Genomic DNA, 26,462 nt, shown 5'->3' on the forward strand with positions numbered 1-26,462 from the left:
TTATACTCAACAAGTTGGTTTGTTAATCATCTCATCATCACGACCGCCATGCTTGAATAGAAAACTATCAATAAATCGAGCTGAAGGCACATAATAGTACGAAATCATTACTATAGCATATTTTAATTAGTTGTAAACGAGAAATAATAAAAAGATCGAATTGTGTTATAACGCAGACCTAACCATTTTAATCATTTAATGTTACATCTATTAAGTTAATAGATCGGTGATCTTACCAACTCCGATCTCCTCTCTGTTGTTGGTGTAAATAACTTTAAGTCGTAGCCTCGGGGTCGACGTGGCTCGGTTCGGGTCCGGATGATGAGGATCTCCCTGGGACGTTCCTCGAGTCCGTTGAGGTGGCCGACTATGGTGGTCCAATCGGGATGTGGTCACCATCTCCTCCGGGAGGAGGTCCTCGCCTGGACGCACTGTGGGAGGTGCTCCGTCTTCGTTTCTACACACAGGTCGGGTCGGGAAGCTCAACCCGACCCCTCCGACAATCAAATTAGTGGATAGTAGCAGGGGGGTTCTTAAGCTAAGTTGTCTCTCCTTCACTCTACCATGAACGTGAGGGTATTTATAGGGAAGGTTACCGTTGCCTGATCTGCCTGCTTGCAGGGGGCAGGATCGTACTCCGGGTGACGTCTGACACCGGTTGGCATGATGTGCAGGGTTGGGCCTGAACAGGACGTTAAGGCACCTCGGTTGATGTTCTGGCCCGTTTGACCAGGTGCTGTCGGGTCGATCGAGACGTGAGGTATCATCTGAGGCAGCTAACGTCAGCCCGAGTCTCGTCGTCATTATTATCCTCATCACTCTCTTATATCAGACACGATTAATGCCAATTAATTCAAACATATTAGTCTATTTAACCTTATATATATATATATATATATATATATATATATATATATATATATATATATATTAAATCACTTTTCGGAAAAGTGCAATCTGTTTTCTTTATTTCAGAAAGATATCGTATCATTTCATTCAATGAAAGAATAATTTGGTATCGGAAGGCCACCTAACTTTCCATAAGTGGTAACACTTTGTGGGTTTCCATATCTGCTCCGCGAAACGCACCCGAAAAGACCGTCGTCGATTCCCCACGCGCACATTGCGCTGACCGCGGCCACCGTTCCCTCCGCCTTCCGACACGTGTACGAGAAGCCCCGGTGATCGCCACCACTTACGTACGTGCACTCCTTCGTCCTCTCTCTCTCTCTCTCTCCCCCGCCCTTTAATTCCGTTTCAGACACCCTTCCCTGGAGGAAGATTCCACCATCTGCCTGGAGAAGCATACAGATTCGAGCTTTGAGGAGTTTGGGAACGGAGAGAGAGAGAGAGAGAGAGAGAGGAGGGAGCCGATGAAGACGGACGAAGAGATGGGGCCCGACAGGGGCGTGGTGTTCGAGACGGACGACGAGGACAACCTCGCCCACCAGCACGGTGGATCCGACTGCTCCCCATCGTCTTCCTCGCCCTCCTCGGCGTCCTCTTACGGCGATCACATTGGGGGAGATCCCAGTTCTTATCAGACCACCTGGCCTCAGAGCTACAGGTACTTCTCTCCCGTAATCCAATGAGGAAGAACAGAGTCGCAAATGGGGAACCGTGATGGGTTTGGTGATTGTAATTTGCAGGCCATCGATCGACGTATTTAGCAGCGTGCCATCTCCGAGAGTTGGGTTCTTGGCAGGATCCAGTTTGGTCCGCGTGGGCAGCTCATTCCTGAGGGCTTCGATGGTTTCCACCCACGAAGACGAGCTATCCTTTACCAAACCCTTCGTGTCCTATGATTCGGTGACAGGCCACGATGGACCTGAGGCAATTCCTCCTCCCGATGTTCCAATGAAAAGCTCCTTTGCTTTTGCTTCTTACTGTGAATTGCCTCCACCACATCAATGCTCTGCTGCTCAAGCAGTGGTCAATGGTATCATTAAGTCGATGCACTCCACCATCCTTTTCCTCTTTCTGCTTTTACTGGGCAGTTTATTCAACTTTTAAGAATTGCAGCTTAAATGCACCAAATTTCTTATTTGTTCATGCATTCTAAACATGTTTCTTCTTCTCTTTCTCTAGAATCTTATTCGAGGTTACTATTGAACGAAATTTATCAGTTGCATAAGCTCCAATTGTGCAGGATGCTCATAAAAACTAAAATGAGCTAATTAAGTTTCTACTGTTCATACCATTCCATCCAGCCAAAGAACTCATCTTTCTTAGGCTCCTTGTTAAAATTCAGTCTCATGAATTTGTTAGGTGTTACTAAGAAAACCAGTTTGGAACATACATTGTCTAAAGTCTAAACACATTTGTTAAACTAAAGCATTGTAGGTGGAGTTCTGTCTGTGCCTTAGTTCATTAGGATAATTTTCATGATACGAAAAACATGATTTGTGTGTCTGTGATTTGTGATTCAGTTGCTAAAATATTGTAAATCATCAGGAATTAATGTTCTGTGTGGAGTGGGACTGCTATCGACACCGTATGCAGTCAAAGAAGGCGGATGGCTGGGCATGCTTTTGCTGTTTTGTCTGGCTTCCATCTCATTCTACACTGGTATTTTGCTAAAGAGATGTTTGGATAGCTTTCCCGGACTTAAGACTTATCCTGATATTGGACATGCGGCATTCGGCCTGTCTGGCCGCATATTTATATCAGTAAGTTTTCAAGCAACTATCCATCTGTTCATGCACCCCATAACATGTTCTGTTCAATGATCATCCAATTCTGACACACGCAATTTTGATTTTGATGCAGATAGTACTCTACCTGGAACTTTATGTAAGTTAAAATCTTTGAGAATTATTAGCTCCGTTTGCAAATTTTGTCTTGTGCTTGTACCACTTTTCGGTAAGTAGCATTCACTCTGACTGCTGCCTCTACAGGGGTGTTGTGTGGAGTACATAATTCTAGTGAGTGATAGCTTGACATTCATATTCCCAGATGCCAGCATAAGTTTCTTGGGACTTGATTTAAGCCCTCACCAGCTCTTTGCTCTGACAACAGCCATCGCAGTTCTTCCGACTGTCTGGCTGAAGAACCTGAGTGTGCTATCTTACCTTTCAGGTGATGCATTTGGCAAACTCACCGAACTCGTTAACAACTGCTCAATATGTTCTAGTGAACCTGAACCAGAGGTATTCATCTTTTTTTGTGTCAGCTGCTGGGGTGGTTGCGACGATATTGGTCATAATCTGCTTGCTCTGGGGGGGTGTGGTAGATCAAATAGGATTCCATCCTGGTGGAAGGGCACTAAATCTGGTGGATCTTCCGGTTGCTCTTGGATTATATGGTTTTGGCTACTCTGGCCATTCGGTTTTCCCAAATATATATTCTTCCATGAAGAGACCATCTCAATTTCCGACTGTCCTCATAATCTGGTACAGCAATAGAAATCATTACCATTCTCAAATATCATTGTTTTATGAGGAATGTGCATACATTTTCAAGTTGTCTCTTCAGAATTACATGTTTATTTTTGAGGCAGTAATTACCTCAGAAATCATTCCATTTTTTCACTGAGCCATCATTGAGGATCATGAATTATGGTAAATAACAACAACCGGGATTGCATTCGCATCCCTCCATTGAAATTAGAACTCTCTAATATGGTTCCTCTTTGGGCCTGATAGGATTAACTCGCTTATTGCTGAGATGGAAACAACTGGTTCAAATTTTTTGTCAGGTTACTGTAACAGGATCGCATGCGCATCTCCAGCATACAAAACTCATAAAATTATGTTATCAGAGAAACTTTATATTTTTGTGAACTTTCCCGATGACGATCCTACGTCACTGTTGCCGTTAGATCGTTATAGAGGATCCTACTCTTCAATCGGTGTTCTTGTCAGATATTATTATTATCTTCACTGACTAATAGTTATACTTGTGCTAAAAGCATATTTTACATGCAGCTTCGTGTTGTGCACGATTATGTATTCTGCGGTAGCTGTGGCAGGGTATCTGATGTTTGGTGATTCTCTTAAGTCTCAGTTTACACTAAACATGCCTCGCCAATATTTGGCTTCAAAGGTTGCAGTATGGACTACGGTATGGCAATACTATTACATGAATCATTTCATATAATTATTGTTCTAATTCTAATAATCAATCTGCAAATTATGAAACTGTTTGATTTCCAGATCTTGATAAGTAAATGAAGCAGATCCAAGGATTTATATCTCTTAATTAATTACTTTTCTACTGACAACCGTATTGGTCTGTGAATTGTAGGTTATAAATCCACTCTCAAAATATGCATTGACTATGACTCCAGTCGCGCTGAGTCTGGAAGAGCTGCTGCCTTCAACTAGTCAATCCAATATAGTCATGCTCTCGCTCAGAACATTTCTGGTTCTCTCCACATTGGTCGTGGCACTTACGCTGCCATTCTTTGGTGAGAATCCTTTTACATAAAATCTTAGTTACAAATTTGCAATATATTTGAATAGTGCAAACCAAGAAACCATTTCAGTCACATCATCTTGTGGTATATATGCAAAATAACAATCTAGTTTCAGGTCATTTCTAGGAGAGTTTTGATTTCTTTGAGATTTGAGTACTCTCGACTGCTTCTGATCGCACATTTCTGGACTTGCAATGCTCTATCAATTTGCTAGGAAAGGGTTAATCATAGTTCATTTTGACTGCAGGATATGTGATGGCACTGCTTGGATCTGTTTTCACAATGCTAGTGGTAAGTTTCCATTGAGGTTAATATTTTGTTCTTCCAAGAGAGTTCTCCTAATTTGCACCGCACCATCAATGCCATGTAGGCTCTCATTTTACCCTGTTCGTGCTACCTCAGCATCAAGCGCAGATCTGTAGATTTTATACAGGTAAAATATAGTCGTCTACCGTATCACATTTAAGCTAATAGTCATCGTCTACGAATCATGCATTCCATATGAAGATAATTGAGGGACAAAAAGCATGTGCTATTTCATTTTTTGGGACATTTTCTTGAATCCTAGTCAATTATCTTCACATGGAATGCATGATTTGATTGAAGGAGACTTGAGTGCCAGTGGTTAGTCCCTTGGCATCATTCATTAGATGGCTCATAGGCAATGGTGTGTAGTTGGACTGATCATATATTTCTCTGTTCAGGCTTCAGTATGTGTTCTAATTATCGTGATCGGACTAGTAAGCTCCTTCATCGGCTCGATTTCCTCGATCAAGCAAATGGTCAATCAGTAAAAGCATCAGCTTCTTTGCAAGTGCCAATCTGATTCAGAAGTATGCTACAGTAGGTCCAACGAAATAGTTCCATGGCTCTCTGCCAGCAGCTTAGTACTTGCGAAGGATGAACCAGTGCAGATCAAGTGACAAAGGTCCCTTGGAAGGTCTCTGATCAGATGGACATAGATGTTACATCTTAAAAGATGTTTTGGTGTGTAATCTAATTCACTTGTCCCTTTTCTGGGCATGTTATCATCAGATTGACTGAAGATGCTGATGGTTTGTTTTATTAGCTGAAAAAGGAAGGAGATAATTCTCACTTATCTTCTTGATTTATTCTTTCATTTCTAGTCTATGTTCTTCTGATCTATGTTGATTCTAGTTCATGTCATCAGGCGATGGTTTGTTCCATTAGCTGCAAATGGAAGAACATCACCCTCACTTGTCTCTGTATGATTCTTCTTTCATTTTAGTCTCTGCTTCTAATTCAACCATTTACCACAACCAAATTACTCGAACTAAAAAGCTGATATCGGAGATCAGAACAAATATATATATATATATATATCTATACACGAAACCTAATTTTGTCTTCGACTTCACCTTCTCTCTTGTTGGATAAAGCTGAAAGATCTTTGCCAACAAGAAGAAGACAGTAGCAGAAGAAGGACGGGTCTCGTCAGGAGTAGTCTCTCCAGCAAATGAGCAAGACGACACAGCGGCGCATGATGTAGAACCTTGCCCTCTGCTCTTTAACCAGACTCGCGCAGCGCCTGGAGAAGGACTGCGTCATGCTTCTCCTTCCCCTGTCCCCCTTCTTCGACAGCTTCCACTTCTCATCCATGTACACCTCCATCCGCAATTCTGGATCTGACAAAAGCTGCCCTGACTGGCTTAGCGGAATGCGGACAGAGAGAGAGAGAGAGGGATAGAGAGGGAGAGGAAAGCAAGCGTGAGGTTGCAGTGTGGTGAATTGTCTTTATAGACAGAGGAGAGGGGGAGAGCAGCGACGGTGGTTGCCATTACCACCCCATCAACAGGCCCCACCTTTCTCTGCGGAGAATCTGTCGCCGAGACTACCGCAGTGAATCACTGGCGGAGAAAGAAGTGAAAGACTGATCTCCGCAGTCCCCGAGCTTGTCAGCTCCCTGGATTTGGCACTGCACGAGACCTCTGAAACCAACCAGCCTTTTCATTCCTCGCTGCGACCGTGATTTGGATCTTCCGGGCGGCCACCCTGGACACAGCGCATGGCGGACCACACCGAAGCAGCAAGACGAAAGCAGGCCTCGTCCTTCGCCTACGGATCAAACTTCATGAATGGACTTTTACCCTCAGAATGACGGCGATGCAAACGACGGCGGAATCACTGACTCCTCCCTCGCCATGTCGTTCGGGTGATCGCAGCGTGCGCCGACAATGAGCGTTCGTGACGATGCCGACGCGATGCGAGCCGTCCAAATTGCCCGCGTGCCCACGTGGATCCCAACTCCATCGCGACCGTCCGATCGGCATCGCGCACGAGCTCATCGGACGTTGTCAACGGTCAACGCATCAGGAACTTTCTGATCCACCAATTATTGGCGTGGAGGGGGAGTGGGGCCACGTAGAATCGACGACTATGATGAGTTTTTGTCGTGGCGTTCGTGGAGACATTACGTGGTGGAGATCCGAGTAAACTTTGAGGGCACGCAGTCGACAGCAAGTGCTACTCCACGAGGCCTCCGCGGCTGTACGTGCCCTCAAATAGGGACATCCATGCATGCACCTACCACCATAGCCTTTGTCCAAGTTTCATTCTAAGATCATGTGGAATAAGTGTCAACCCACATCATGCATTTCTACCCATGATGTGTCGTTTAGGGAAACAGTGGCAAGGCAAAATTTTCACTGCAATGTAGCTTTGTCTGCCACGTGGGCTTGGATAACTTTGTTTAAGGTGTTTACGAGAGAGGACACGAGACAAGGCATGTGGTGGGTGGACCAGTCGGAGCATTGGACTCTACTGCACCAAATCATGCATACATGACATCGATTTCACTCATGCGAAAACCTCATAAGGACAAAATGAAGACAAAATTACGGTCCAAAATAATAATAATAATAATAATAATAAAGCAATAAGCCCAAGAGGAGCAGGAATCAACCCATCGAACGGTCAGCATCAACAACTCGGGAGATCGGATGGCGGAGGGAGCAGCTTCTGGTTGGGGAGTGCCCCGTCGTTGACCAGCCACGCCATCCTCAATCCCCAGCTGAGATGCACGTCGATATGGCAGTGCATGAGCCATGCGCCTGTCACGCAACCACGTCAACGTTATTGACCGAAGCTGGATGATGATATGATTGCACGGTCGTACGCTTACCAGGGTTATCAGCAAGGAAGCGGATGGCGAGCCATCCGCCGGCCGGGACGCCGACGGTGTTCTTCTCCTCGGGGTCGACCAGATTGAACTTGGGAGGGTCGTTCATCGGGTCATAGTTCCCGAAGCCTGTCCCCACCACGTAGAAGTTGTGGCCATGGAGGTGCATCGGGTGGTTCTCCGCCCCTAGGATGCTGGTGTCCTGCATCACCACCTCCACGCTGGTGTTGAACGGCAGCACCACCACCTTCGTTCCATGGCTCACGAACGTGTTGTTGGGGGCAGTCCCCGTGTAGTTGAAGGGAGACGGAGGGTTGTTGGGGAAGTCCGTCGTGTACACCCCGTAAGACCGAGCCAAGTAGTGAGCCTGGAGCAGAGCGGTGGAGGGGAACGCAAAGGAGACGTTGTTGATGGACGCAGCAAACTTGGTGCCATTGGGGCCTTGGCAAGTTTGGTTCGCGGGGCAGGGGTCGGCGCCGAGGCCGACCGTGAAGTAGAATCGCCGGTCGACGGTTCGCGGCACGTTGGCGGGATACCGAGCATCCGCGAGGCTGCGAAGCTTGCTGGAGAAGTTGGTGGCGTAAGCAGTGTCATTAAGAGATGGAAGCGCCGGCCTCAAGAGCGGCAGCTTCGTGCTGCCGGAACCGATCGGGTTCGGGTATTCGAGGACGCCGGCGGTGGTGGTGTTGTCGAACGTGCCTTGCCCGGTGGCATAAGGCCGCGCCGCGAAGAGGAAAGCGGCGTTGGGAAACGTCGGCTTCGCGTGCAAAAGGACGTTGGTGGTCTGGCCGGGCGTGACGAGGACGGTGTCAGCGTCGAAGGGCTTGACGTAATTGGCGTCGGTCTCGACGACGGTGACCGTGTGGTTGGCGATGCTGAAGAAGAGCTCGTCGTTGAGTGCAGCGTTGATCAGTCGAAGTAGGTACGTCTTCCCGGGTTTCACCTTCAGCTTGAACGTATCTATCAACCATGCAAATCATAATGTTAGCAGCAAAGACATGGCGAGATGAGTTCTAAGGCGGTCTTCTCCGATAGGAGATTACCTTTTCCCGAGCAATTATACAAGAGCCCGGGAAGACCATTGATCGTGTAAGCGTCAGAGACATTTGGCCCTGCACCAGTCTGCAGAGCCTGGGCAATGACAGCCTCTGGATCTGCATTAAACCACTCACCTGCAACATCAAGTGTTCATGAGATTATGATTCATTTAGCCATACAATAAACGCAAGATCTTATGATTACCGAAGATGATAGGGACTTCCTTGTACGGTTTCGGAAACGGGTAAGGAACGCCGGGCTTGGGGAGGATGATGAGAGCGCCATAGACGGTGGCCCTCAGCCAAGAGGCATGTGCATGCCACCAAAACGTGCCTCTCTGACCTGCGAGGGTGAAGTTGTAGACGTAGCTCCGCCCGGTTTGGATGGCGCACTGAGTGATGTGTTCTGGGCCATCCGCCCATCCGCTGCGCAGCTGCCTTATGCCATGCCTGCAACACCCAAGCTCGTGTCGCTCAAACTTGACCTGAGGCGTTGAGATGAGAGCGGCATGCAGCAAAAGGAGCTCAACGTACCAGTGTATGGTGATGTTGTTCTCAACATGATTCACCACCTTAACCACAACACGATCACCTTCTCTCGCGACGATCTTTGGCCCCGGGAACTCCCCGTTCACCGTCACAATGCTCTTCGTCTTGCACAGCCTCGTCACATTCCGCAGTGTTATCTGCAAAAGAGCAAATCTTATTCCCGCTTCCACTAGGTTTCGCGGACATCTACCAGTACGTAACTTACATCGAACTTGTAATGCCTCGTAGCACCAGATGAGAGCTCTGCCGACGCGAGCAAAATGGTCGCCATGAGAAGCAAAGTTCTCACAGGAACTGCCGAAGAAACAACACCCATGGATGCAGGGTGAGCGAGTTGAGCCCGTAGTATTGGCACAGTCAATGGAGATGGATAAGAGCACGTCCAATATGTATATATATATATATATATATATATATGCAGGAGATGGCTTGGTTTAATAGGTAAGATATGAAATCTTTCCGATGCAAAGGCGTTGGTCGAGCTGAACTTTAGAGTGTTCATAAAGAAAATTTCGATTGAAATTGGAAGTGCAGTACTCTCAAAAGTCATATCAACAGATTCTCTCTTCTTAGGCGACTGTTTGAAGTGGATTCAAATCAATTAAGAACCAAAAGCCATTTCGTGATCACAAAGACAACACTTGAATATTGGATCGTTCGTTTTGGTATTAGCGTGCAAGCATAGGGTTGTTGAAATCGAATTCAACAGAACCCACTGTACTTACTACATACCAACTCTCTCTCTCTCTCTCTCTCTCTTATAGTCACTAACTTGTTTGCTTTGTGACCAAGCTACTGGCCAAAATCCAGATCCTGTGATGCACTATTATTGATGTTAGTATTGCTGCTCTTAAAGATCAAATTTGAATGGTTGCTCATAAAATTTCTCTAGTTTCTAAAGCAAAAAAGAAAATGAAACAATGGAATTCATGAATTAAATGGTGTATTGTTTCTTCATAAAAGATAAGGTCATTCAAAACATACAGCCAAGAATACTTGATAAAGAAGTTGCACTGGAAAAGAAAATTGCACAGCCAAGAATACTTATAATCCATCCTCAACAGAGTAAAGATGATGGATAACATTCAAGAGTCCATCATGATATGACTTAGCTTGGCACACAAATCACTTCATTTTCTGGCAGGTAACAAGTCTTCTCCACTGCTGTTAGCTCTTTTTATTGATTGGAGACCTCAAACTCTATCTAAAATTTCAGTAGGAAATGCTTCTTCTGCAGATGAAAAGAACAACCAACCTGCAGAGTTCTTTAAAGGGAAAAACGTAGCAATCACCACAGGCTGTAGGTTAACTGTTACAGTGAAGACTCCATGCAAGAGAGTGTGACTAAGTAATGGTCTTATAGTGAATCAAATCTTTCAAACTTTAATTGGGAATGTATCAGATTTATGCAAATTCCAGTGATATTAATCAGAATCAAAGAAGAGTGGACATGTCGTTTAAAAAACTTCTGTGAACAGATTTCTGTCTCTTCGGTCAAAAAGAAATGAATATATAAATGTATATACAAAAAGTCTTTCTCCTCTTTACGAGTTGACCATCAGGTCAAACTGTGTTCTTTTGCTACCAATTGTGTGATCGTTGATGGAACCACGACATGATATTAAGCTTCATTAGCGTGTTGAAAACCACCATCAATCTCAAACTCCGTTGTCTCACTCTCGTGCTACTATCTCCCTGAACAGCAAGATGCCTTTACACTGTACTCATATTGGGTCATCGCTTATGTCATTCACACCCACTCGTCTGACACGTCATGTCGGGCTCAATACCCACTCATTTTATGAGGTCAACTTGACCTAACGAGGTCGATGACGAGGTGATGACGGAGCAGCTGACTCGATAAGATCGTTATCTCCTAATTATAGTTTTGACGATTCTATTGATGGTCAAATTATATATATATATATATATATATATATATATATATATATATATATATATATATATATATATATATATATATATATAATTACCATCATCTCAATTCAACGATCACTTATTATACTATAAAAAGACTTGCACATGTATCCTCGAGGATAAGTCGACGATTCATTATTAATAATAATAATTATTATTTATTAAAATTAATAATAAAACTGAATAATTTAGTTATTATTAATTATCGTTATAGGTAAAACATTAGACATGGGGTCATAAATATAATAATATAAAAATATGTATAATTATCATCGTCTTAACTCAATGATCATCCATTAGACTATAAAAAGAACTATATATCCATTCTCAACGATAAGTCGAGAATTTATTTATTTATTCTTATTATTATAAATTTGTCGAAACAGACAAATTGAGTAAAAGATAAAGCAAAATTTCAATTTTAAAATTAGTAAAAGAGGATAATTTCGTTATTGTTATGGGTGAAAAATTAGACATGAGGCCATATATAATAATACAAAAAACATGTCGCCGTTGCCGGGGATCGAACCCGGGTCACCCGCGTGACAGGCGGGAATACTCACCACTATACTACAACGACTTTGTTGATATCTTTTCGACATTTAAAAATATATATAATTTATTATTAATATAAAGAGACATGTCGAGAAATTACTCTCGTTACCCTTTGGTTTTCTCATCGATAAAAGCGAGAGATGTGGCTGGGAACAATACATCGCTCTGCTTCGTAAATGGTTAAGCTGGAGATCCAAGATTGTGTCTTCATTTGGACTTATTGTTCCCTCGACTCTCTCGCTCGAGGGATTATGCCGGGTTGGAGTTTGAACTGCAGCCATTGGCGACTCGATCAAAGTCAGGGCAAGACATGGCGACCGTTTTCTTTCTCGTGTTTTCCATATGGCAGACACATGAGCGAGCGGAAAAGACAGCAGAATGCTGTCTTGATAGCGCCATCTTCTCCCTTAGCGCATGCAATAAGATTGAAACATAATTTATATAGCTGCAGGATGAGATTTCGACGTCTGGCTTCTTTTAGCACAGATTTCTCCGTGTTTATCTTCGTGAAATCCATGTCGTGCACTTGCGGAAGAGACGAGGTCGGAGGTGTCGACGGCATTCATTGCCACCTTTGTCTTGTTATTATCTTTTCCAGATGTTTGCAGCTTTGACTTTGCTGCATCTGTTGTGATCGAGACAACTCTTGTTTGCGCATGAAAAAAGGAAGTTGACTTTGCTGCATTCGTTCATGGTTTGACTGGTGATTTTATTTTTGGTAGACGATGGAGTGTTTCTTCAACGAGAGAGGCAAAAATTTCCATGAACGAACGATGCAAAATGAAACTTCATTCACGTCGTATGCTACAAAGACGCAAAGAATTAGAAGCAAATCTAGTAGGAACTATTGGATTTCCATGTCGATAAGGCATAAACGATACGCCCTTTCCACCCTTGCAGCAGCCACCGCTTGTCTTCGTCCACGACGAAGTCCTTGTGGTAGCAGGACTTCATCTTATCCGTCGCATTCTTCACGATGTCGCGGTTCAATGGAAGCTGCACGAACCCCGCCCTCAGGTTCCTCACATGCCACTGCTTGTAAGTCTCCGGCCTCTCCAACCTCTCCGTGCCCTCGCAGGCAAGGACGTTGAGCGCCTCTCGACCGAAGAGGACCTTCTCGATCAGCTGCCTCGATTCATCCTCCTGTGGCGCATTCGTCCCGATCATGTCGAACAAGGAAGAATAGTGGAACAAAGCTTCCCTGAAGCGGGTGACGAAGAACGGAGCGCTGTACGTGCCATTGACGACGCCGTGAATGAACACATCCGGGTTGATCTTTCTTATGGTGTTCAACACCTTGTCCCTCGGGTTATCCACCACCACCGTCTCGTCCAACAGGTTCTTGAACCGGTACAAACAGTTGACGACGACCACCTCGTCGTCACGAAGGTCGAGGTCCTCCACTCGGATGTCATCCCACTTGGCCACTACAATCGAGCGGAACTCGAAAGGGATGCGGAAGTTGGATGCGTAATCGGCTAAGCGACGCCCCGTTTCGTCGATCAGCTCGGTCGGGCGGAATCCATGCCTGGGGACGTCGATGCCGGTCATCCGAACCTTCGGAGGGCCATCAGGCCGATAAGAGAGGCGTTGCAGGAAACATGGCCACTGGAATCCGTAGTACATGCCGAAATCTATGATGTGCAACCTCGTTGCCTTCTCTGCCACATTGAGAATGGTCTGCGTGGCATAGAAATGGGAGACCTTCCTGAAAGGACAGACAGCCATGTAAAGCTGGTAAGCTTTCAGGACGTCGGTGACGGGAATCCGTTTTGCCGTCAAGGAATGGTAGATCTGGCTCCCTGTACCGGCGAGGCGAGCCTGCAGGCCGTCGGCGAACCAATGAGCCAACCTCTGGTTTGCGTCTCCAAAAGGCGAGGAGTGCTGTCTGATCTGCTTCAGCAACTCATTTGCGCTTCGATGATCATCTGCGGCCACGGCATGAGCGCAATGGGTCAGGAGAGTACTTAGATCGACCACCTCCCTCTTCGGTTGCTTCTTCCCTCGACCCTTCCTGCCTTTGGAACGACTGCCGTGAGAGACTTTACTTGCTTCGTTCTGCGATCTTTCTCGGAATTTGTCAACGGCCTTGGCGCAACTCCCCCCGCTGCACAGGAAAACCTCATCAAACAATTTGGTGCGACCGGTCTCCCCGGAGAAGACAGCAGATTGTTTGATGCTCCTTCCCTCCTCCAAATCCAGATCCTCGCCATGCCGGTTTTTCCGACCTCTCGACGGATGAACTGCATGTTCACTGACTCCACCCTCTGCGTTGACCTCGACCAGTCTCGTCCCCTCATTTGGCACTTGTGGTAGGTAGAAATTATTGGCTTCTAAGTTGATCGCCAACTTATCATTGCTCGGAAGGAATTTATGTGCCTCCTCAATCCCTCCCTGGAATTGCCACGCGGGTTGGCTGTCGGCAGGCAGATCAGGAGCTACAAGAGTGCTCAGAAGAGATTCTTCCACCCCTTCTAAGATATCACCGAAGCTATTCACGAAGGAAAACGAAGACTGCGGGGAGTCATCGATAGGGACAGGTTGAGTCTCTGGGGCATCATACGAGTGGCTGTTGTCCATGACCGTGCTGCTACCGGAGCTCCCATGGTGGTCACCATCCGGGCTGTCAGAGAAATGGCTGGAACATAATGGTGGTTGACCAGGTGAAGCTGTCAAGTTCTCACGTAAGATCTCAAGGAAGGTATCCTCTGGATCAAAGAGGGCTGGGTTCTCTAGATAGACATCAAACTTATCATCGGTGTTCTCCTCCATGAGCATCTGACTAATGTAGTTGAGACCGATATCAGAGAAGATCTCAGAGTCGTCCAGGGTACCTGTCTCGGTCACTGGCGAAACGTTGGCGTTTGGAGTGCAGACCGAGGGCGGGAGACCAGGATGGTCATCTGGGAGGTCGAGCCGGCTACTCCGGTGGTTCGACGATTGCTGTTGTCCTCCCAAATCTAAGCTGTTCAAGGCGTCCTCCTCGGTAAAGAGATCATCCATGAACGAACGCGGAGCACTCGCATTCAAGGCAGAATCAGAAGGGGCCTGAAGAAAAGGACCATCTTGCATATCGATGAAGCCATCCAGGTAGGCGGCGGTCGTCGGTGGCGGCAGCCCTTTGAGTTTGAGACCATCGGCAGTGATTGGACCAGGGAAGAGCTGGTCATGCTTGAACCCGTTCATCGCTCCTCGCAGATCTCGAATTCCAGTTCCCATGGCAACTGACTTCTCATCATCCTCTGCACCAAAATTTCCCAAAGTTCACTATTTTTCCGATCTATCACCCCAAGCCCGATCAACAAAAACAAGAGAGGAAGGCAAAGAATAGCACGACCAAGATCTAAAAGAAACGAAAGATGTCATTTTGGATCTTCAAACAGGAACACAGATGAAGCAGAGCAAGCCAAAGCTGCAAATTAGATATACCATCGAACATCGCCTGAACGAAAGCACGAAATGACAAGGAACAAGCAAACTAAAAGCGAATGGATCCACGGAATCCATGGAAGTGACAGCCGGCAGAAACAAAGGAATCGACGAGAAAGAGGAAGGCCAAAATCATCAAAAAGACGTCACCTTGGCTACAGAATCTATCGCCACAAGGAAGCTCCCGTCTTACCCTAATCGAGGCACTTTGATCGGTAGTCGACCTCGCCTTTATGTATATGAAGGCATATTGAGCAGTAGGATTCCAAGTCCATACTTGGCTCGCCCTTTCTGCAACGGGAAGCTTCGTGGAAACGGCTACTTCCCACCAGCAATCGCTTCACGACGAGTTGAAGCTTCGTGAGCGACGAGGAAGACGCGAGTTTGACCGCCGATAGGAATGTTTAATTTGTGTTGACGTGGGAGCCTCTGCGCAGGTCGGCTGATTCATTGGGTGTAGCGGTTAAAGCTATGAGATGGTTTGCACCCCTAATAAAACAGTGTTCAAAGCAAACGAGTGGAACTCCAGGAAAACGTGATGCGACTTTCTTCCTCGCTCGAGAAGTCTTATCTTTCCATATATTACATGAAGCCTCGAGTACGGCCACCTACAACTTTGCATATAAGGTGTTTGATATTATGCCTGTTATTTGCTTTTGTGAACTGAATGCTTTCCTTGTCGTCATGGTGGCCAAATATAATGAAGCCTTTGACCCAGCAACGTATGCTTGACGAGTCAGGATCATGGGAGGTAAAGAACTGGAGGACTTGGGTCCATCGACAATGGAGGGCATTCAGACATGGACGAAACGGAGGAGAAGAAGACCGGACTCCATACCAATACAACTTGCTTGCGTGTCTGCTTCCTCTTCCTGCCAATCGAATATAATTAATAAGCACAGTGATTGACATTTGAAACCATAATGGACCCAATTCACCCACAATTTCTTATCCGGTTGGCCCAAAACTCTCCAAGCTGCACGTTAGAGTTTAGTCTGACGCATTCGGGCCCACTCCTCAGAGAGCCAGTCACAGACGGCCAAGTAAGCGGTCCTCTCGTCTCATCCGTGTCCCCCGGCACACGCCCATACCGCATCCGCGATCTCAGATCCGACGTCTACGAACCCGTCGCCCTTCCTCACTCGCCATCTCGGGTTTCTTCCCCCACCTCTTCTGAATCCTCCTGCTTCCTCTTCCAAGATCGCCAAGAAATATGAGCAATCTTGAGCAATTTGTTTTTTGTTTCCGTGATTCTTGTCGCGCCTGTTCGTTCTCCGTTGGTAGCACCTGTGAATCGAAGGCGTTGGGAGAGCCCGCTCCATGTCACGGTTCTCCCACGACGAAGGTGCTTCTTGGATTCATTTCGGTTCTGTTCCTTCGAGTTGATCCAAGCATTACGATTTCTTCGCGTTTCCTTTGGTTTTCCTGACAAAAGAATGAGCGGCTTTCGACTTGCTTCCCATGTTTCGTGGTGCGAGGACAACGAGATGAACAAGAGTCTTCACCCGCTGTTTTTATTTTTTCTTCGACGAGGATGAGCTCCGCGAGATGGAAGAGAAGAACGAGTCCGATCCAAAAGAGTGCGAGGACGCAACTCATTTCCAAGGACGGTCACTCTGTTCTCGCACTCGAATTCGACCCGACGGAGTAAAAGGTACAGATCTTTATCGTTTGCCGATCTTGGCATCGGGTTCTTGTTCCCATCTTTCCGCACTCCAGCAATTCTTCTCTGATGACTGATTTCTCTTTCGTACGTCTTCGTGATGCATCCCGTTGGTCGAATTCGTTTCTTGTTCATCTGCTGGCTCATCTGAAAGAGACAATTCGTTTCCTTTCGATCGAATTCGCAGAAGAAATCAAAGTAGAATATGTTCTTATAATGGAGATATCGAAATGAGTACCGGTCGCAGGACATGTATCGAACACCTTGTTGACGCGTAATATCACAAAAACAAGAATCGATCATTAGCCCTTCTGATCACGCGAAACGACGACAGTGATTGCAGCCGAGAGGTGTTGTGCGCATATCGTAATTCCACAAGGAATAATTAATTCCGAAACCCAGAGGAAATCCGTATCCGCCTCGGACTCGGGTTTCACTTCCATATATACTCCTCGCTCTGTCCTCCTCGTCGAGTGTGTCTTCTCGCCTTCTCACTGTCTTCTCGGCCATGGCCTTTGGCAATGATGGGTACGTTTTTGGATTGAAACCTTGGTTACACTTCCTTCCTTCGCTTCTGGGATGCTTGGTCTTGATTTTTTCTTTTGGCAGCTTTCTGGACGAGGATGGTGAGACATTGATGGTTTCGAACATGCCGTCCTGTCGGGAGCGCTCCCTGAAGCCGGCCGATCGCGTCGACGACGACGGCAACGTTGACGGGAGGTCCTGGCGGTGGGGCCGCTCACTGACGCCGGTGATGGATTCTGCCAACGAGTGCAAGGGCGGCAAGCCGAGGAAGAGGCTTATAATGAAGACCGCGAACGAGGGCCCACCGCATTACAGTGGCGGCCCCATGGCGGCGTTCGGCGACGAAGGACTGGATAAGTCGGGGAACGTAGAGCTGTCGTTGAAGAAGAAGAGGAAGGGAACGCCGTCCACCAAGCAGGGAAAAGTGGGGAGTGGGAAGGAGAGGCGGCTATCATCTTCCTCTAAGGGGAATCGGCCTTTCGGAAGTGGATCAAGGAACACTATAGCCAGAGGCGAATTAGAGGTCTGAATGTGCTTTTCGAAAATTTCTAATTTCTTCAGTGGTTGTCTTCTTTATTACTTAATTTGCTTTTAGCGAGTCATACTTTTTCTTGATTGATTTCTAGAATTTATTTTAAAGCAATGACATCTGAATGCCATTTCTTTTTATTGTTTTGGTAAGCGGCAAACTGTACAGATGAATACTTTGATTGACAAAGTTATACTATCAGCTGCACTTTTTCTCGTGTTTATGGTGTATACTTCTAGACACTTATCTTTGATTGATTTGACTAGAATGTTCATATATTCTCAATATTCAGCTTCTGATATCACTTGCATATGCATGCAATTGAGGTCTGAAAGTATTTTTTCCATTCGGTTAAAAACAAGTGTTTATGCATTAAAAAAAAAATTGTTTCGTCTACTGCATGACAATTCTTTGATTTGTAAGTGCAGGAATTTATTATCAAATTTATCTTAAAAGCAATTTTATAAATATGGAAAATAAAGAAGAAAATATATGTAGAATGCATTTGCTTGATACACTTCAAAAGCTAACAATTGTATGAGTTAGTAACAGATGGAACCACTTTGTTTTTATATGCATTTACATTGGTTTACATTTATTTAGTGCGAGAGTTGCTCATCCTCAGGCAGTTAGTGATACATGGAACCGGTTTGTTTGTATTATGCATTTTCATTGTTTTTGGTTTCTTTCAGGCAGAAGAGGGTGAAGAAGATGATGAAATTCAGCAACTATTTAATGGGGGAGGGAAAAAGAAGAAAAATGAGAAGTTCCATGCTGAAATATCTTTGCTTGTTGAACACGTTATGGCTGAATTAGAGGTGGTGACTGAAGAAGATGCTGAGCTGAACAGGCAGAACAAACCAGCCATTAACAAACTCAGGAAGCTGCCATTACTTGTTGAGGCCCTCTCTAAGTAAGATTTCTATGGTAAAGAAAGTGCTGTTGTTTCAAACCATCAGGAAAATGTGTTCATTTGATACATTTTGTCTTGCTGACATCTTGAGATTTCCCCCATATACAGGAAAACACTTCAGCAAGATTTCTTGGATCATGGAGTATTATATCTTCTGAAAAATTGGCTCGAACCCTTGCCTGATGGAAGTTTTCCGAATATGAATGTCCGAACTGCCATACTAAAAGTACTTTCCGATGTATGTATGATGCCCCATCTTTAGCTTATGAAACTTTCTTTCTTTTATTTTTGTGAGTTGGGAACATGATATTTCCTATCATATGCCTGTCAGAGATCTATTCTGGGTTATTCATAGCAATGTGAAAGTTTCTGGAATAATGCAGGATAATGAATCCTTATTTACATCGTTTGGTTAATTGCGTGTAATCATGACAATGTGCTCTTACCATGCAGTTTCCTATTGATTTAGAGCAGTATGACAGAAGAGAACAACTAAAAAGAAGTGGTATCGGGAAGGTGAGTGATAATTATGATGTCATCCTCTTAGTGGACACCATCTCTGAATTTTCATGAGGTTTTTACCAATTCTAAATTTTCTGCATGCAGGTGATAATGTTCTTATCAAAATCAGATGAGGAGACAACTTCCAATAGAAAACTTGCTAAAGAATTGGTTGATAGATGGGTAATGAGATTTTTTTATCCTTCAAGTTGGATCTAGTTCTTAGAACATGATTTTAATTTTATTCGAATATAGTCCCTTATATATAAGTATATGTATATATATATATATATATATATATATATATATATATATATATATATATATATATATATATATATATATATTCTTGATGTTAACTTTGTTTTCCATAATTCATAGGTTGATTGGTTATGTATTTATTTTTGACTTTTTAAACAATCATGTGCAGAGTCGATCAATATTTAACAAGAGTACTAGATTTGAGGATATGAGGACTTCTGATGAAGAGAGAGAGCCATACAGACGACCATCTCAGAAGTATCTATTATGTTTTACCCCTTTGTTCTGGAAAGTTCTATAAGATTTTAGCATGTTCATGTTATTACTTTGATATATCTTTTCTGAAATACTATCTGTTTGGGAAAATAAAGGCACCTTCATAAAGCAAGGAGACTGGAATCTCAAGATAACTGGATACGCTTGGATCTGGATGAACTTTCAAAGTAAGAGTACCCACCACTTATTTGCACTGTTACTATTTTTGGATGAAACACTCAGTTATTGAATTTAAGTGGAGCTATGTTGATCATGAGATATATAATTAGCTTCTCTTTTGTCTGGGTGTAGTCTGCGAAGAACTGGACAGGCAGCAACCAGACAACATGTTTCTGTCCCTGAAGCATTGCCTCTAGATTTTGTTGTGCGCCCTCGGTCTCTAGTTGATCCTGAAGAAGTCAGAGCACAAGCGAAGCAAGTGATGCATGATCAGCACCGGTTAAAGGTTGATATGGAGAACCTATAGATTTTATGTTTTATCTTCCCAGCATGGTTTTTGAATCAGAAAACTATTTTACAACTATTGCTTTACTATAATTCAGAAAAACTTAAGCTAAACACTCTTTACAGTGTTTCTCATTATTTCTGGGGTGGGAGGCGTCAGCATGTATGGCTATTCAACGGGCAGTATTCTCAGTTTCTGCACTTCAGTTTGAAGGAAATAGATCAATAGAAATTTTGTGGTCAGTCATATCCATACAGTGAGAAACTAAATTTCATGATTGATTTGGTTGAAACTAGGAGAGGTGTTGTGAATGTTACTTTTGTGCAACAACAATGTAGAAAGGAATGTATTTTGTGTAACGGAATTTTACTTCCTGTGCTTTGAAATGTTCACTGTAAGTTTGAATCTTTCATATGTTTTTTTAATGTTACTGACATCAACATTTTGTATTCCAGATAAACAAGAAGTTGTGGCAGTTGAAAACATCAAAAAAGAGGCAGCTTCAGGCATTGAAACCGAGTAGCGAGGGGCGTGGCATTGTCATGTATTTATAGTTAGTGATCATATGCGCGCGCGACAAGTTCTAAGAGCATTTGAGCTGGTGGTCGACTGAGTGTACAAAACATAAACATTTTTCTGAGTAGTACTTCTCTCATCCACAATGATGTAACATATCTTTTGACAAATAACTGAAAATAATTGAAGGTTGAATGTTGGGAGAATAGTTTCACCAAATTCTTGTATCCGAGTTTTTTTTTTTAATTTTTTTTTAATCCGAACGATGATATCAGTGATTGTTCGAGTCGGAACGTTCTCCAGTTAAGGATCATCAGATTGGCAAGTGAGCATAGTACTTTATTGGATATTATGGTAAGTTTTTTTTTTTTTTACAAAAGGCAAATGCATAAACTGTCAAAATTCTTTAACAACTAAACTGGTTGACACTTTCCAAGTGATTATACCGTTTGTTTTTGTTTTTTTATATCACCTTCGTCACAAATATCTGCTGAATGATGTCTATTCTATTTTTGTTGGCGACTTCTTCTTGCCAAAAATCCCATGTTGGAAACTGGTGTTTGTTCAAGGCAAATCTCGCCTTTTTCTGTACGGTATAGTGTTGTAGGAAATTTGTCTTGAAATGTTAAGCCCAGGGCGGACATTAGGGCCATTCCACTATGAACGCAGGCCCGAACATTGAAGCTCGTCAAGCTCGGCCCATCAAACACTTGCCTAAGCTTAACTGGCGGGTTGGTCAGCTAATTCTTTAACCGCTACCGGCTGCGTCGTAGGCGGACCGCGCGGGCACCCACGTCCGTGCCGGGCACGTGCCACAACCAACACGACGACGACAGGAAGACGCAGACGGCAAGCGTCTTCTGGCGTGGACAACACGGTCCGCCTCGCCCGAGCCACCGACCGGGGAACGGGCCCACGTCACGGGGGGGAGACGACGTAGGTGGGAGGTCCCTTTCAGTTAACCGCTAAGCATCCTCTTCGGTGTGTGTGGCCCGCCGTCGTTATCGGGCCTCGTTTGCGTCCACCCCTGTTGTGTGTTCCCTGTCTCTGTCGACACATGTGATCTCCCCCGTCCGATTCTTATTCTTTCGCACTGCTGAGATTTTCCCCGGCAGAAGATATCCCAATAGAAGAAAGCGCGCCAAACCGACGATCTCTCTCTCTCTCTCTTCTTCTTCTTCTTTCGTACCTTCGCCGTCCGCCGCTTCTCCTCCTCTCCATCAATTGCAAGTAATCCCATCCCCTAATCCTTTTCTAATTTTCTTCATTTTCTTCTCTCTGATGCTCACCTCCTCCTCCTCTTCTCCTTAAACAATGGATCGATTTTTCCCGTACTAATTTGTTTTTCATCGCAATAATCCAGTAATAAGGCATGGGGAGGGAATCTGGTGCGTCGGAAATCGAGATCAAGGTCCAGGGGCTGCAAGGGGACAACGACTTGAATCCGGCCGTTTCGCCGTTCCCTGCCTCGCAGCCGCCGGGGTGCCGGGGCCTGCCCCCGCCAGAGCACCGTCCGTTCCGGAGGTGGACACCCTGGTTGGTGCCGGCGTTCGTCCTGGCCAACCTGGTTGTGTTCGCCGTCATCATGTACGAGAATGATTGCCCCAAGACTTATATGGGGGACTGCGTTGCCGTCTTTCTCGGCCGGTTCGCCTTCCAGCCCCTGAAGGAGAATCCCCTCTTCGGGCCGTCGTCCTCAACGTAAGTCTTTCTGTTCTATTTTCACAGAAAAGAAAGCTTCTGCTATTGTTAATTTCGTCACAATCGTGATTCGTCATCGCATTATTGGGGGTTTGATCTCTCGAGCATTGAATCCTCATGATGATGGATGGTCCTATTTCTATTAGTGGATTAGGCTGATGTTCCAATCCTAAAATTCATATGGTGGTTGGTTGTACATGTTTTGATCGCCTTGGTTTTATCTTATTCCAGCTATGCTTCATTTAAACATGGCTTGATTTTTATCACATGTTATGTGCTTGTGTGTAAATCGTCAAGAGAAGCTGAAGGAGTGTATGTGTTGGATTGGAATTGGGAGTTAGAGATTGTCAGAAAAATTCCAATTTTGTTTTTCAACCTGATGGACGCCTTGACCGTTTACCCACATTTGTCATCGGTAAACTGATGATCGCCTCCTGTGTCTTTCTTCGTTCTTAAAACTCTCATAGCTATCAGATTGTGCAATGTTTAGTGGCCTTGTTTTGTGCTTTATGCATGGCATCATAGTTATGGTTTATGTAAATTGGGCTTGATTTAAATCATACAACTTCTCTTGAGTAGATAGATAATTATGCAACTTTAGTGGTAAGAGAAAAAGTGTACTGAGATGTAGTCATCGAGAGGGGATGGAGTATAAATGCTGGAGCTAATGGTTGGCTGGAGTTGGAACTTGGAATTGATAAAGTTGACATAGTTTTGGTTGTAGAATCATAACCTTGCATTCATCTTTCTGATTGCCACCGGTTTCATTAGGTGATGATGTGTGAAATTTCCTGTGTATTCTGTGTTTGGGCACTTGAGTCTTTAGGTTCTTGTCTTGCAAGCAAGAATCCTAAGTGGCACCCTTCGTGGTGGCTATATGATTGCAAGCAAGAATCCTAAGTCCCAATTCAGACATCTGTTTTCTGTCTGTGCTACTAGAGACCCTAATACTTCATGCTTATGATACGTGAATATGTAATCGGAACATGCTTGATATGTTATTACCATGACTGCCACCTTTGGTTTGAGTTAATGCGATAAGGGATTTGCCAATCTTGCTGCTCCAGAAACTGCTTTATGCTTATGTTAGAAGTTTGGATGGATCTTTCCCGTCGGTCAAATTGTGAATACTGATGAAGTTGGATCATTCTATGTTGCACATTAAATGGTTAAACATTTGTTATTTCTTCTACGACATTTAGTGTCTTATAGAGGATATCTAACTAACAAAAATGTGATCAATTTTTCAGGTTGGAGAAGATGGGTGCTTTAGATGTGCGTAAAGTGGTTCATGAACACCAAGGATGGCGTCTGATTTCTTGCATTTGGCTACATGCTGGAGTCATCCATGTGCTTGCCAATATGTTGAGTCTTCTCTTAATTGGAATTCGGCTTGAGCAAGAATTTGGATTTGGTATGTGGCAGTCTAACTATAAATTGGCTTTTCTGATATGCAAACAATAGTATATCGCATGTTGGTGTATCTGCAATTTTGCTTGTTAACTTCTGCCTTATTAGGGCCACTCACGAGAAGCCAAATTTGAAACTTCCTTGGCCTTGATTTATTGTGTGTTAGAAATATGAATATACCTGCATGTCTCTGTTGACTCTATAGAGTTGCAGAGGGGTGTTTGTTTAGTATGTGCATTCCTGAATATGAATCTTCTAGTGCTTTATCCTATCTGAGTTGTAAGAAGTTATGATCTGGGATTCGGTTAATCTTGTTTGAGCGTCTAGCATCAACATAATGCATGACTCCTATACTATCGGATCAAGTGCTTCTAACAATACCAGATTGCATGTCTGTGTTCCGTATAATGCAAAAACAATGCCATCTGTGGAAAAGTCAATTAGCAACAATAAACTTATTTGCCAATTAGGCAGTTTATCCTAAAGGAAAAGCCTTTGTTGGACCGCTAGAGCTAGATGCTTCCGTTTGAAAATTTCTCTTTTATGTGATGGTCAACCTTACAAATTGTGGATGATCCATTGACAAAGGTGGTGAATAATCTGGAGGTTAATGATGGGATAATTGAAGTAAAAAGTAAGCACATAGAGTCCCCTATTCTTCCCTGTTTACTATCAAGGTATTCCTAGTTGCCATTGTTGAGTTTTCAAGACATCAAGGAGCTTTTAGAAGATAAGCTGTATAAATATGGAAAGTACTACTACTTTTATTCTCTAGTTTATTGTGTCATTGTTCAACTTTCTACTATTTTTCTTGTTTCTTCTCCTTTTACATGGAGTTAAGTGTGACAATAAAACTCTTGATGTTAGCATGGATAGATTGAAACGGACTGTAGGTCATTTTTAACACGTGTGGTCATAGTGTTAGGTGTATATATCGATGCTGATCAGTTAATTCAATTTATAATATATGATTGCTAAGCATATACTGTCGATAGATGTGGGAGAACAAAATCCGTATTACTATTACAATAAAAGCATATTTGGCCTTTTGGTGATGCGAATGAAAACACAGCTAGACTTGTTGAGTATCTTGAGCTGCTTTCCTGCATCACTGAGTACTCTGGGATTTGTTATGGGGAGAGGGTTCTTTCGGTCTTGTTCTGGGCATCTCAATATTTTCCTTTCCTTTTGCAGCACGGATCGGCCTGCTATATGCTATTTCTGGATTTGGTGGGAGTTTGATGTCTGCTCTGTTCATCAAATCAAGTATCTCTGTAGGTGCTTCTGGTGCACTTTTCGGATTGCTCGGTGGCATGCTTTCTGAACTATTAACCAATTGGACGATCTACACAAATAAGGTGATATTGGAGAGTTCTCATTGAAGTGAAATCTATGCTGCTTCTGATACCTTCTGGACTTGGAAAATACCTATAAATTTCTTAATGCTGTTGACATTCTTCTTTCTTCAGTGTGCAGCACTGTTTACCCTTGTGCTCATCATAGCAATCAACTTGGCTGTTGGAGTCCTACCACATGTGGATAACTTTGCTCATATTGGGGGATTTGTTTCTGGATTTCTTCTTGGATTTGTGCTCCTGATTCGCCCCCACTTTGGGTGGGTTGCCCAAAAGAATGTTCCACCTGGATATCTTGCAACTCCGGTCAAACACAAGCACAAGCTGTATCAATACATACTATGGATCACTGCTGCCATTCTTCTAATTGTTGGGTAAGTGATACAGCTAATGCTTTCAATTTACGAGTTATGGGGCGGAGAATGTTCATAGACTAAACCTTTTGTTGGGAAACCGATAAACTTTCTGCCCACATGTTATCGGTAAGCCATGCAGGTAGTGTATAATCATCTTGATTATTTGTGTTTTCGTATATATCATACTGGTTCTAGGTCTTCTCTCTTTACGTAGGACTCATCTGCTTGAAGGTTTGTGCTTTCATTGGCTTATCTTCTCAATCACTGAGATAAAATTCAAAACCTACAGGTTCACCATTGGCATTCTTATGCTGTTTCGAGGGGTTAACGCAAATGATTATTGTTCTTGGTGCCATTACCTGAGTTGTGTGCCGACCTCCATAAGGAGTTGCTCATCATCCACTATTTCTTGCTTGGTATGATGCTTAAACCTCCTCAATTCTACATTGCATGCCATTGCCTAAGCTTCCAGCCCTGTGATTGAATCTAAGTTCTGTGGCATCCTAATACGGGGGGCCATAGAGAGATACGGCTTAATTATATTTATGGATTGGATAGAGAGAGAGATATAAGGAGGTTACACATGTTGTTTGCATCTGTTCTCTAACAACAAAAGGCTCCCCGCTACCTGTTCTTGCAGTCGTCTCAAGAAGGGAACAGCCTGAACTTGATGTGTGGGGGAAACAGAAGAGCCCGTAGCTACCTCTTGCCGAATGCAACCGAAGCCCAGATAGAGGAACTCTGCTCCCAGCTGTGCAGTTGACGAATGCGTATGTTCTTTACCACTTTTCTATTTTCTTTATGAACACCCCCTGCTATTTCAATTTTTCTTATATTCTTATGGATATGCCAACTCTCAAGCTTACAAAGATTCCGAATCAACATACGGGTCTATTGTGAAGTTGAATGGTGTAAATTAGGGATGAAGCCACAACATTTCACATGAT

At 44.0% G+C, this 26,462-nt stretch overlaps 5 protein-coding genes and 1 non-coding gene across 10 annotated transcripts; 3 read left to right on the plus strand and 3 right to left on the minus strand.

Annotated features, from left to right (window-relative positions):
• The first annotated feature begins 1,305 nt into the window (after window positions 1–1,305).
• LOC135614007 (amino acid transporter AVT1C-like) lies at window positions 1,306–5,211 on the plus strand. The gene is made up of 11 exons (XM_065111001.1): window positions 1,306–1,567; window positions 1,650–1,939; window positions 2,455–2,669; window positions 2,770–2,793; window positions 2,898–3,078; window positions 3,173–3,392; window positions 3,927–4,062; window positions 4,246–4,408; window positions 4,665–4,708; window positions 4,788–4,850; window positions 5,122–5,211. The coding sequence occupies exons 1-11, from the start codon at window positions 1,374–1,376 to the stop codon at window positions 5,209–5,211; spliced, it is 1,620 nt and encodes a 539-aa protein (XP_064967073.1). The 5' UTR covers window positions 1,306–1,373.
• Window positions 5,212–6,600: 1,389 nt separating this feature from the next.
• LOC135615847 (laccase-4-like) lies at window positions 6,601–9,493 on the minus strand. Its single transcript, XM_065114875.1, has 6 exons — window positions 9,348–9,493; window positions 9,128–9,279; window positions 8,799–9,043; window positions 8,600–8,728; window positions 7,560–8,516; window positions 6,601–7,488 (listed from the first exon to the last, which is right to left on the minus strand). Exons 1-6 carry the CDS (start codon window positions 9,456–9,458, stop codon window positions 7,358–7,360), a joined length of 1,725 nt encoding a protein of 574 aa, XP_064970947.1. The 5' UTR covers window positions 9,459–9,493; the 3' UTR covers window positions 6,601–7,357.
• A 2,095-nt stretch (window positions 9,494–11,588) lies between these two features.
• Window positions 11,589–11,660, minus strand: TRNAD-GUC (transfer RNA aspartic acid (anticodon GUC)). Its single transcript has one exon. It is a non-coding gene; the product is annotated as a tRNA-Asp (tRNA).
• Window positions 11,661–12,398: 738 nt separating this feature from the next.
• LOC135615846 (scarecrow-like protein 9) lies at window positions 12,399–15,370 on the minus strand. The gene is made up of 2 exons (XM_065114874.1): window positions 15,215–15,370; window positions 12,399–14,877 (listed from the first exon to the last, which is right to left on the minus strand). Exon 2 carries the CDS (start codon window positions 14,852–14,854, stop codon window positions 12,470–12,472), a length of 2,385 nt encoding a protein of 794 aa, XP_064970946.1. The 5' UTR covers window positions 14,855–14,877; window positions 15,215–15,370; the 3' UTR covers window positions 12,399–12,469.
• A 669-nt stretch (window positions 15,371–16,039) lies between these two features.
• Window positions 16,040–21,082, plus strand: LOC103990167 (protein IWS1 homolog 1). 4 transcript variants are annotated; one of them, XM_065114878.1, is made up of 13 exons: window positions 16,041–16,409; window positions 16,500–16,718; window positions 16,882–17,255; window positions 17,337–17,775; window positions 18,474–18,694; window positions 18,803–18,932; window positions 19,148–19,210; window positions 19,301–19,378; window positions 19,626–19,714; window positions 19,828–19,899; window positions 20,024–20,177; window positions 20,303–20,415; window positions 20,633–21,082. In XM_065114878.1, coding segments are annotated over exons 3-13 (1,380 nt in total). In that variant the 5' UTR covers window positions 16,041–16,409; window positions 16,500–16,718; window positions 16,882–17,235; the 3' UTR covers window positions 20,634–21,082. The 4 variants fall into 4 exon arrangements, with proteins under 4 accessions (XP_064970952.1, XP_064970950.1, XP_064970949.1 ...); XM_065114877.1 differs by having other exon boundaries at window positions 16,041–16,718; XM_065114879.1 differs by having other exon boundaries at window positions 16,041–16,718; window positions 16,915–17,255.
• A 696-nt stretch (window positions 21,083–21,778) lies between these two features.
• LOC135615849 (RHOMBOID-like protein 2) lies at window positions 21,779–26,416 on the plus strand. 2 transcript variants are annotated; one of them, XM_065114882.1, is made up of 7 exons: window positions 21,779–21,923; window positions 22,057–22,394; window positions 23,645–23,808; window positions 24,999–25,162; window positions 25,274–25,533; window positions 25,805–25,931; window positions 26,156–26,416. In XM_065114882.1, the coding sequence occupies exons 2-7, from the start codon at window positions 22,066–22,068 to the stop codon at window positions 26,276–26,278; spliced, it is 1,167 nt and encodes a 388-aa protein (XP_064970954.1). In that variant the 5' UTR covers window positions 21,779–21,923; window positions 22,057–22,065; the 3' UTR covers window positions 26,279–26,416. The 2 variants fall into 2 exon arrangements, with proteins under 2 accessions (XP_064970954.1, XP_064970955.1); XM_065114883.1 differs by having other exon boundaries at window positions 21,795–21,919.
• Window positions 26,417–26,462: the final 46 nt, after the last annotated feature.

This window comes from Musa acuminata, chromosome BXJ2-6 (genome assembly GCF_036884655.1).
Source record: "Musa acuminata AAA Group cultivar baxijiao chromosome BXJ2-6, Cavendish_Baxijiao_AAA, whole genome shotgun sequence".
NCBI lineage: Eukaryota > Viridiplantae > Streptophyta > Magnoliopsida > Zingiberales > Musaceae > Musa > Musa acuminata.

Coding starts and splice junctions, on each gene's coding strand:
- LOC135615847 (XM_065114875.1), bottom strand. CDS start 9,458: ATGGGTGTTGTTTCTTCGGCAGTTCCTGTGAGAACTTTGCTTCTCATG. Junction 9,280..9,347: donor CGAGGCATTACAAGTTCGAT/GTAAGTTACGTA, acceptor GCTCTTTTGCAG/ATAACACTGCGGAATGTGAC. Junction 7,489..7,559: donor CTTCCTTGCTGATAACCCTG/GTAAGCGTACGA, acceptor GTTGCGTGACAG/GCGCATGGCTCATGCACTGC.
- LOC135615849 (XM_065114882.1), top strand. CDS start 22,066: ATGGGGAGGGAATCTGGTGCGTCGGAAATCGAGATCAAGGTCCAGGGG. Junction 23,809..24,998: donor TGAGCAAGAATTTGGATTTG/GTATGTGGCAGT, acceptor TTCCTTTTGCAG/CACGGATCGGCCTGCTATAT. Junction 25,932..26,155: donor CATCCACTATTTCTTGCTTG/GTATGATGCTTA, acceptor CTGTTCTTGCAG/TCGTCTCAAGAAGGGAACAG.
- LOC135614007 (XM_065111001.1), top strand. CDS start 1,374: ATGAAGACGGACGAAGAGATGGGGCCCGACAGGGGCGTGGTGTTCGAG. Junction 2,794..2,897: donor TACTCTACCTGGAACTTTAT/GTAAGTTAAAAT, acceptor CTGCCTCTACAG/GGGTGTTGTGTGGAGTACAT. Junction 4,709..4,787: donor CTGTTTTCACAATGCTAGTG/GTAAGTTTCCAT, acceptor AATGCCATGTAG/GCTCTCATTTTACCCTGTTC.
- LOC103990167 (XM_065114877.1), top strand. CDS start 17,236: ATGGCCTTTGGCAATGATGG. Junction 19,379..19,625: donor AAGAATTGGTTGATAGATGG/GTAATGAGATTT, acceptor AATCATGTGCAG/AGTCGATCAATATTTAACAA. Junction 19,715..19,827: donor TACAGACGACCATCTCAGAA/GTATCTATTATG, acceptor GGGAAAATAAAG/GCACCTTCATAAAGCAAGGA.
- LOC135615846 (XM_065114874.1), bottom strand. CDS start 14,854: ATGGGAACTGGAATTCGAGATCTGCGAGGAGCGATGAACGGGTTCAAG.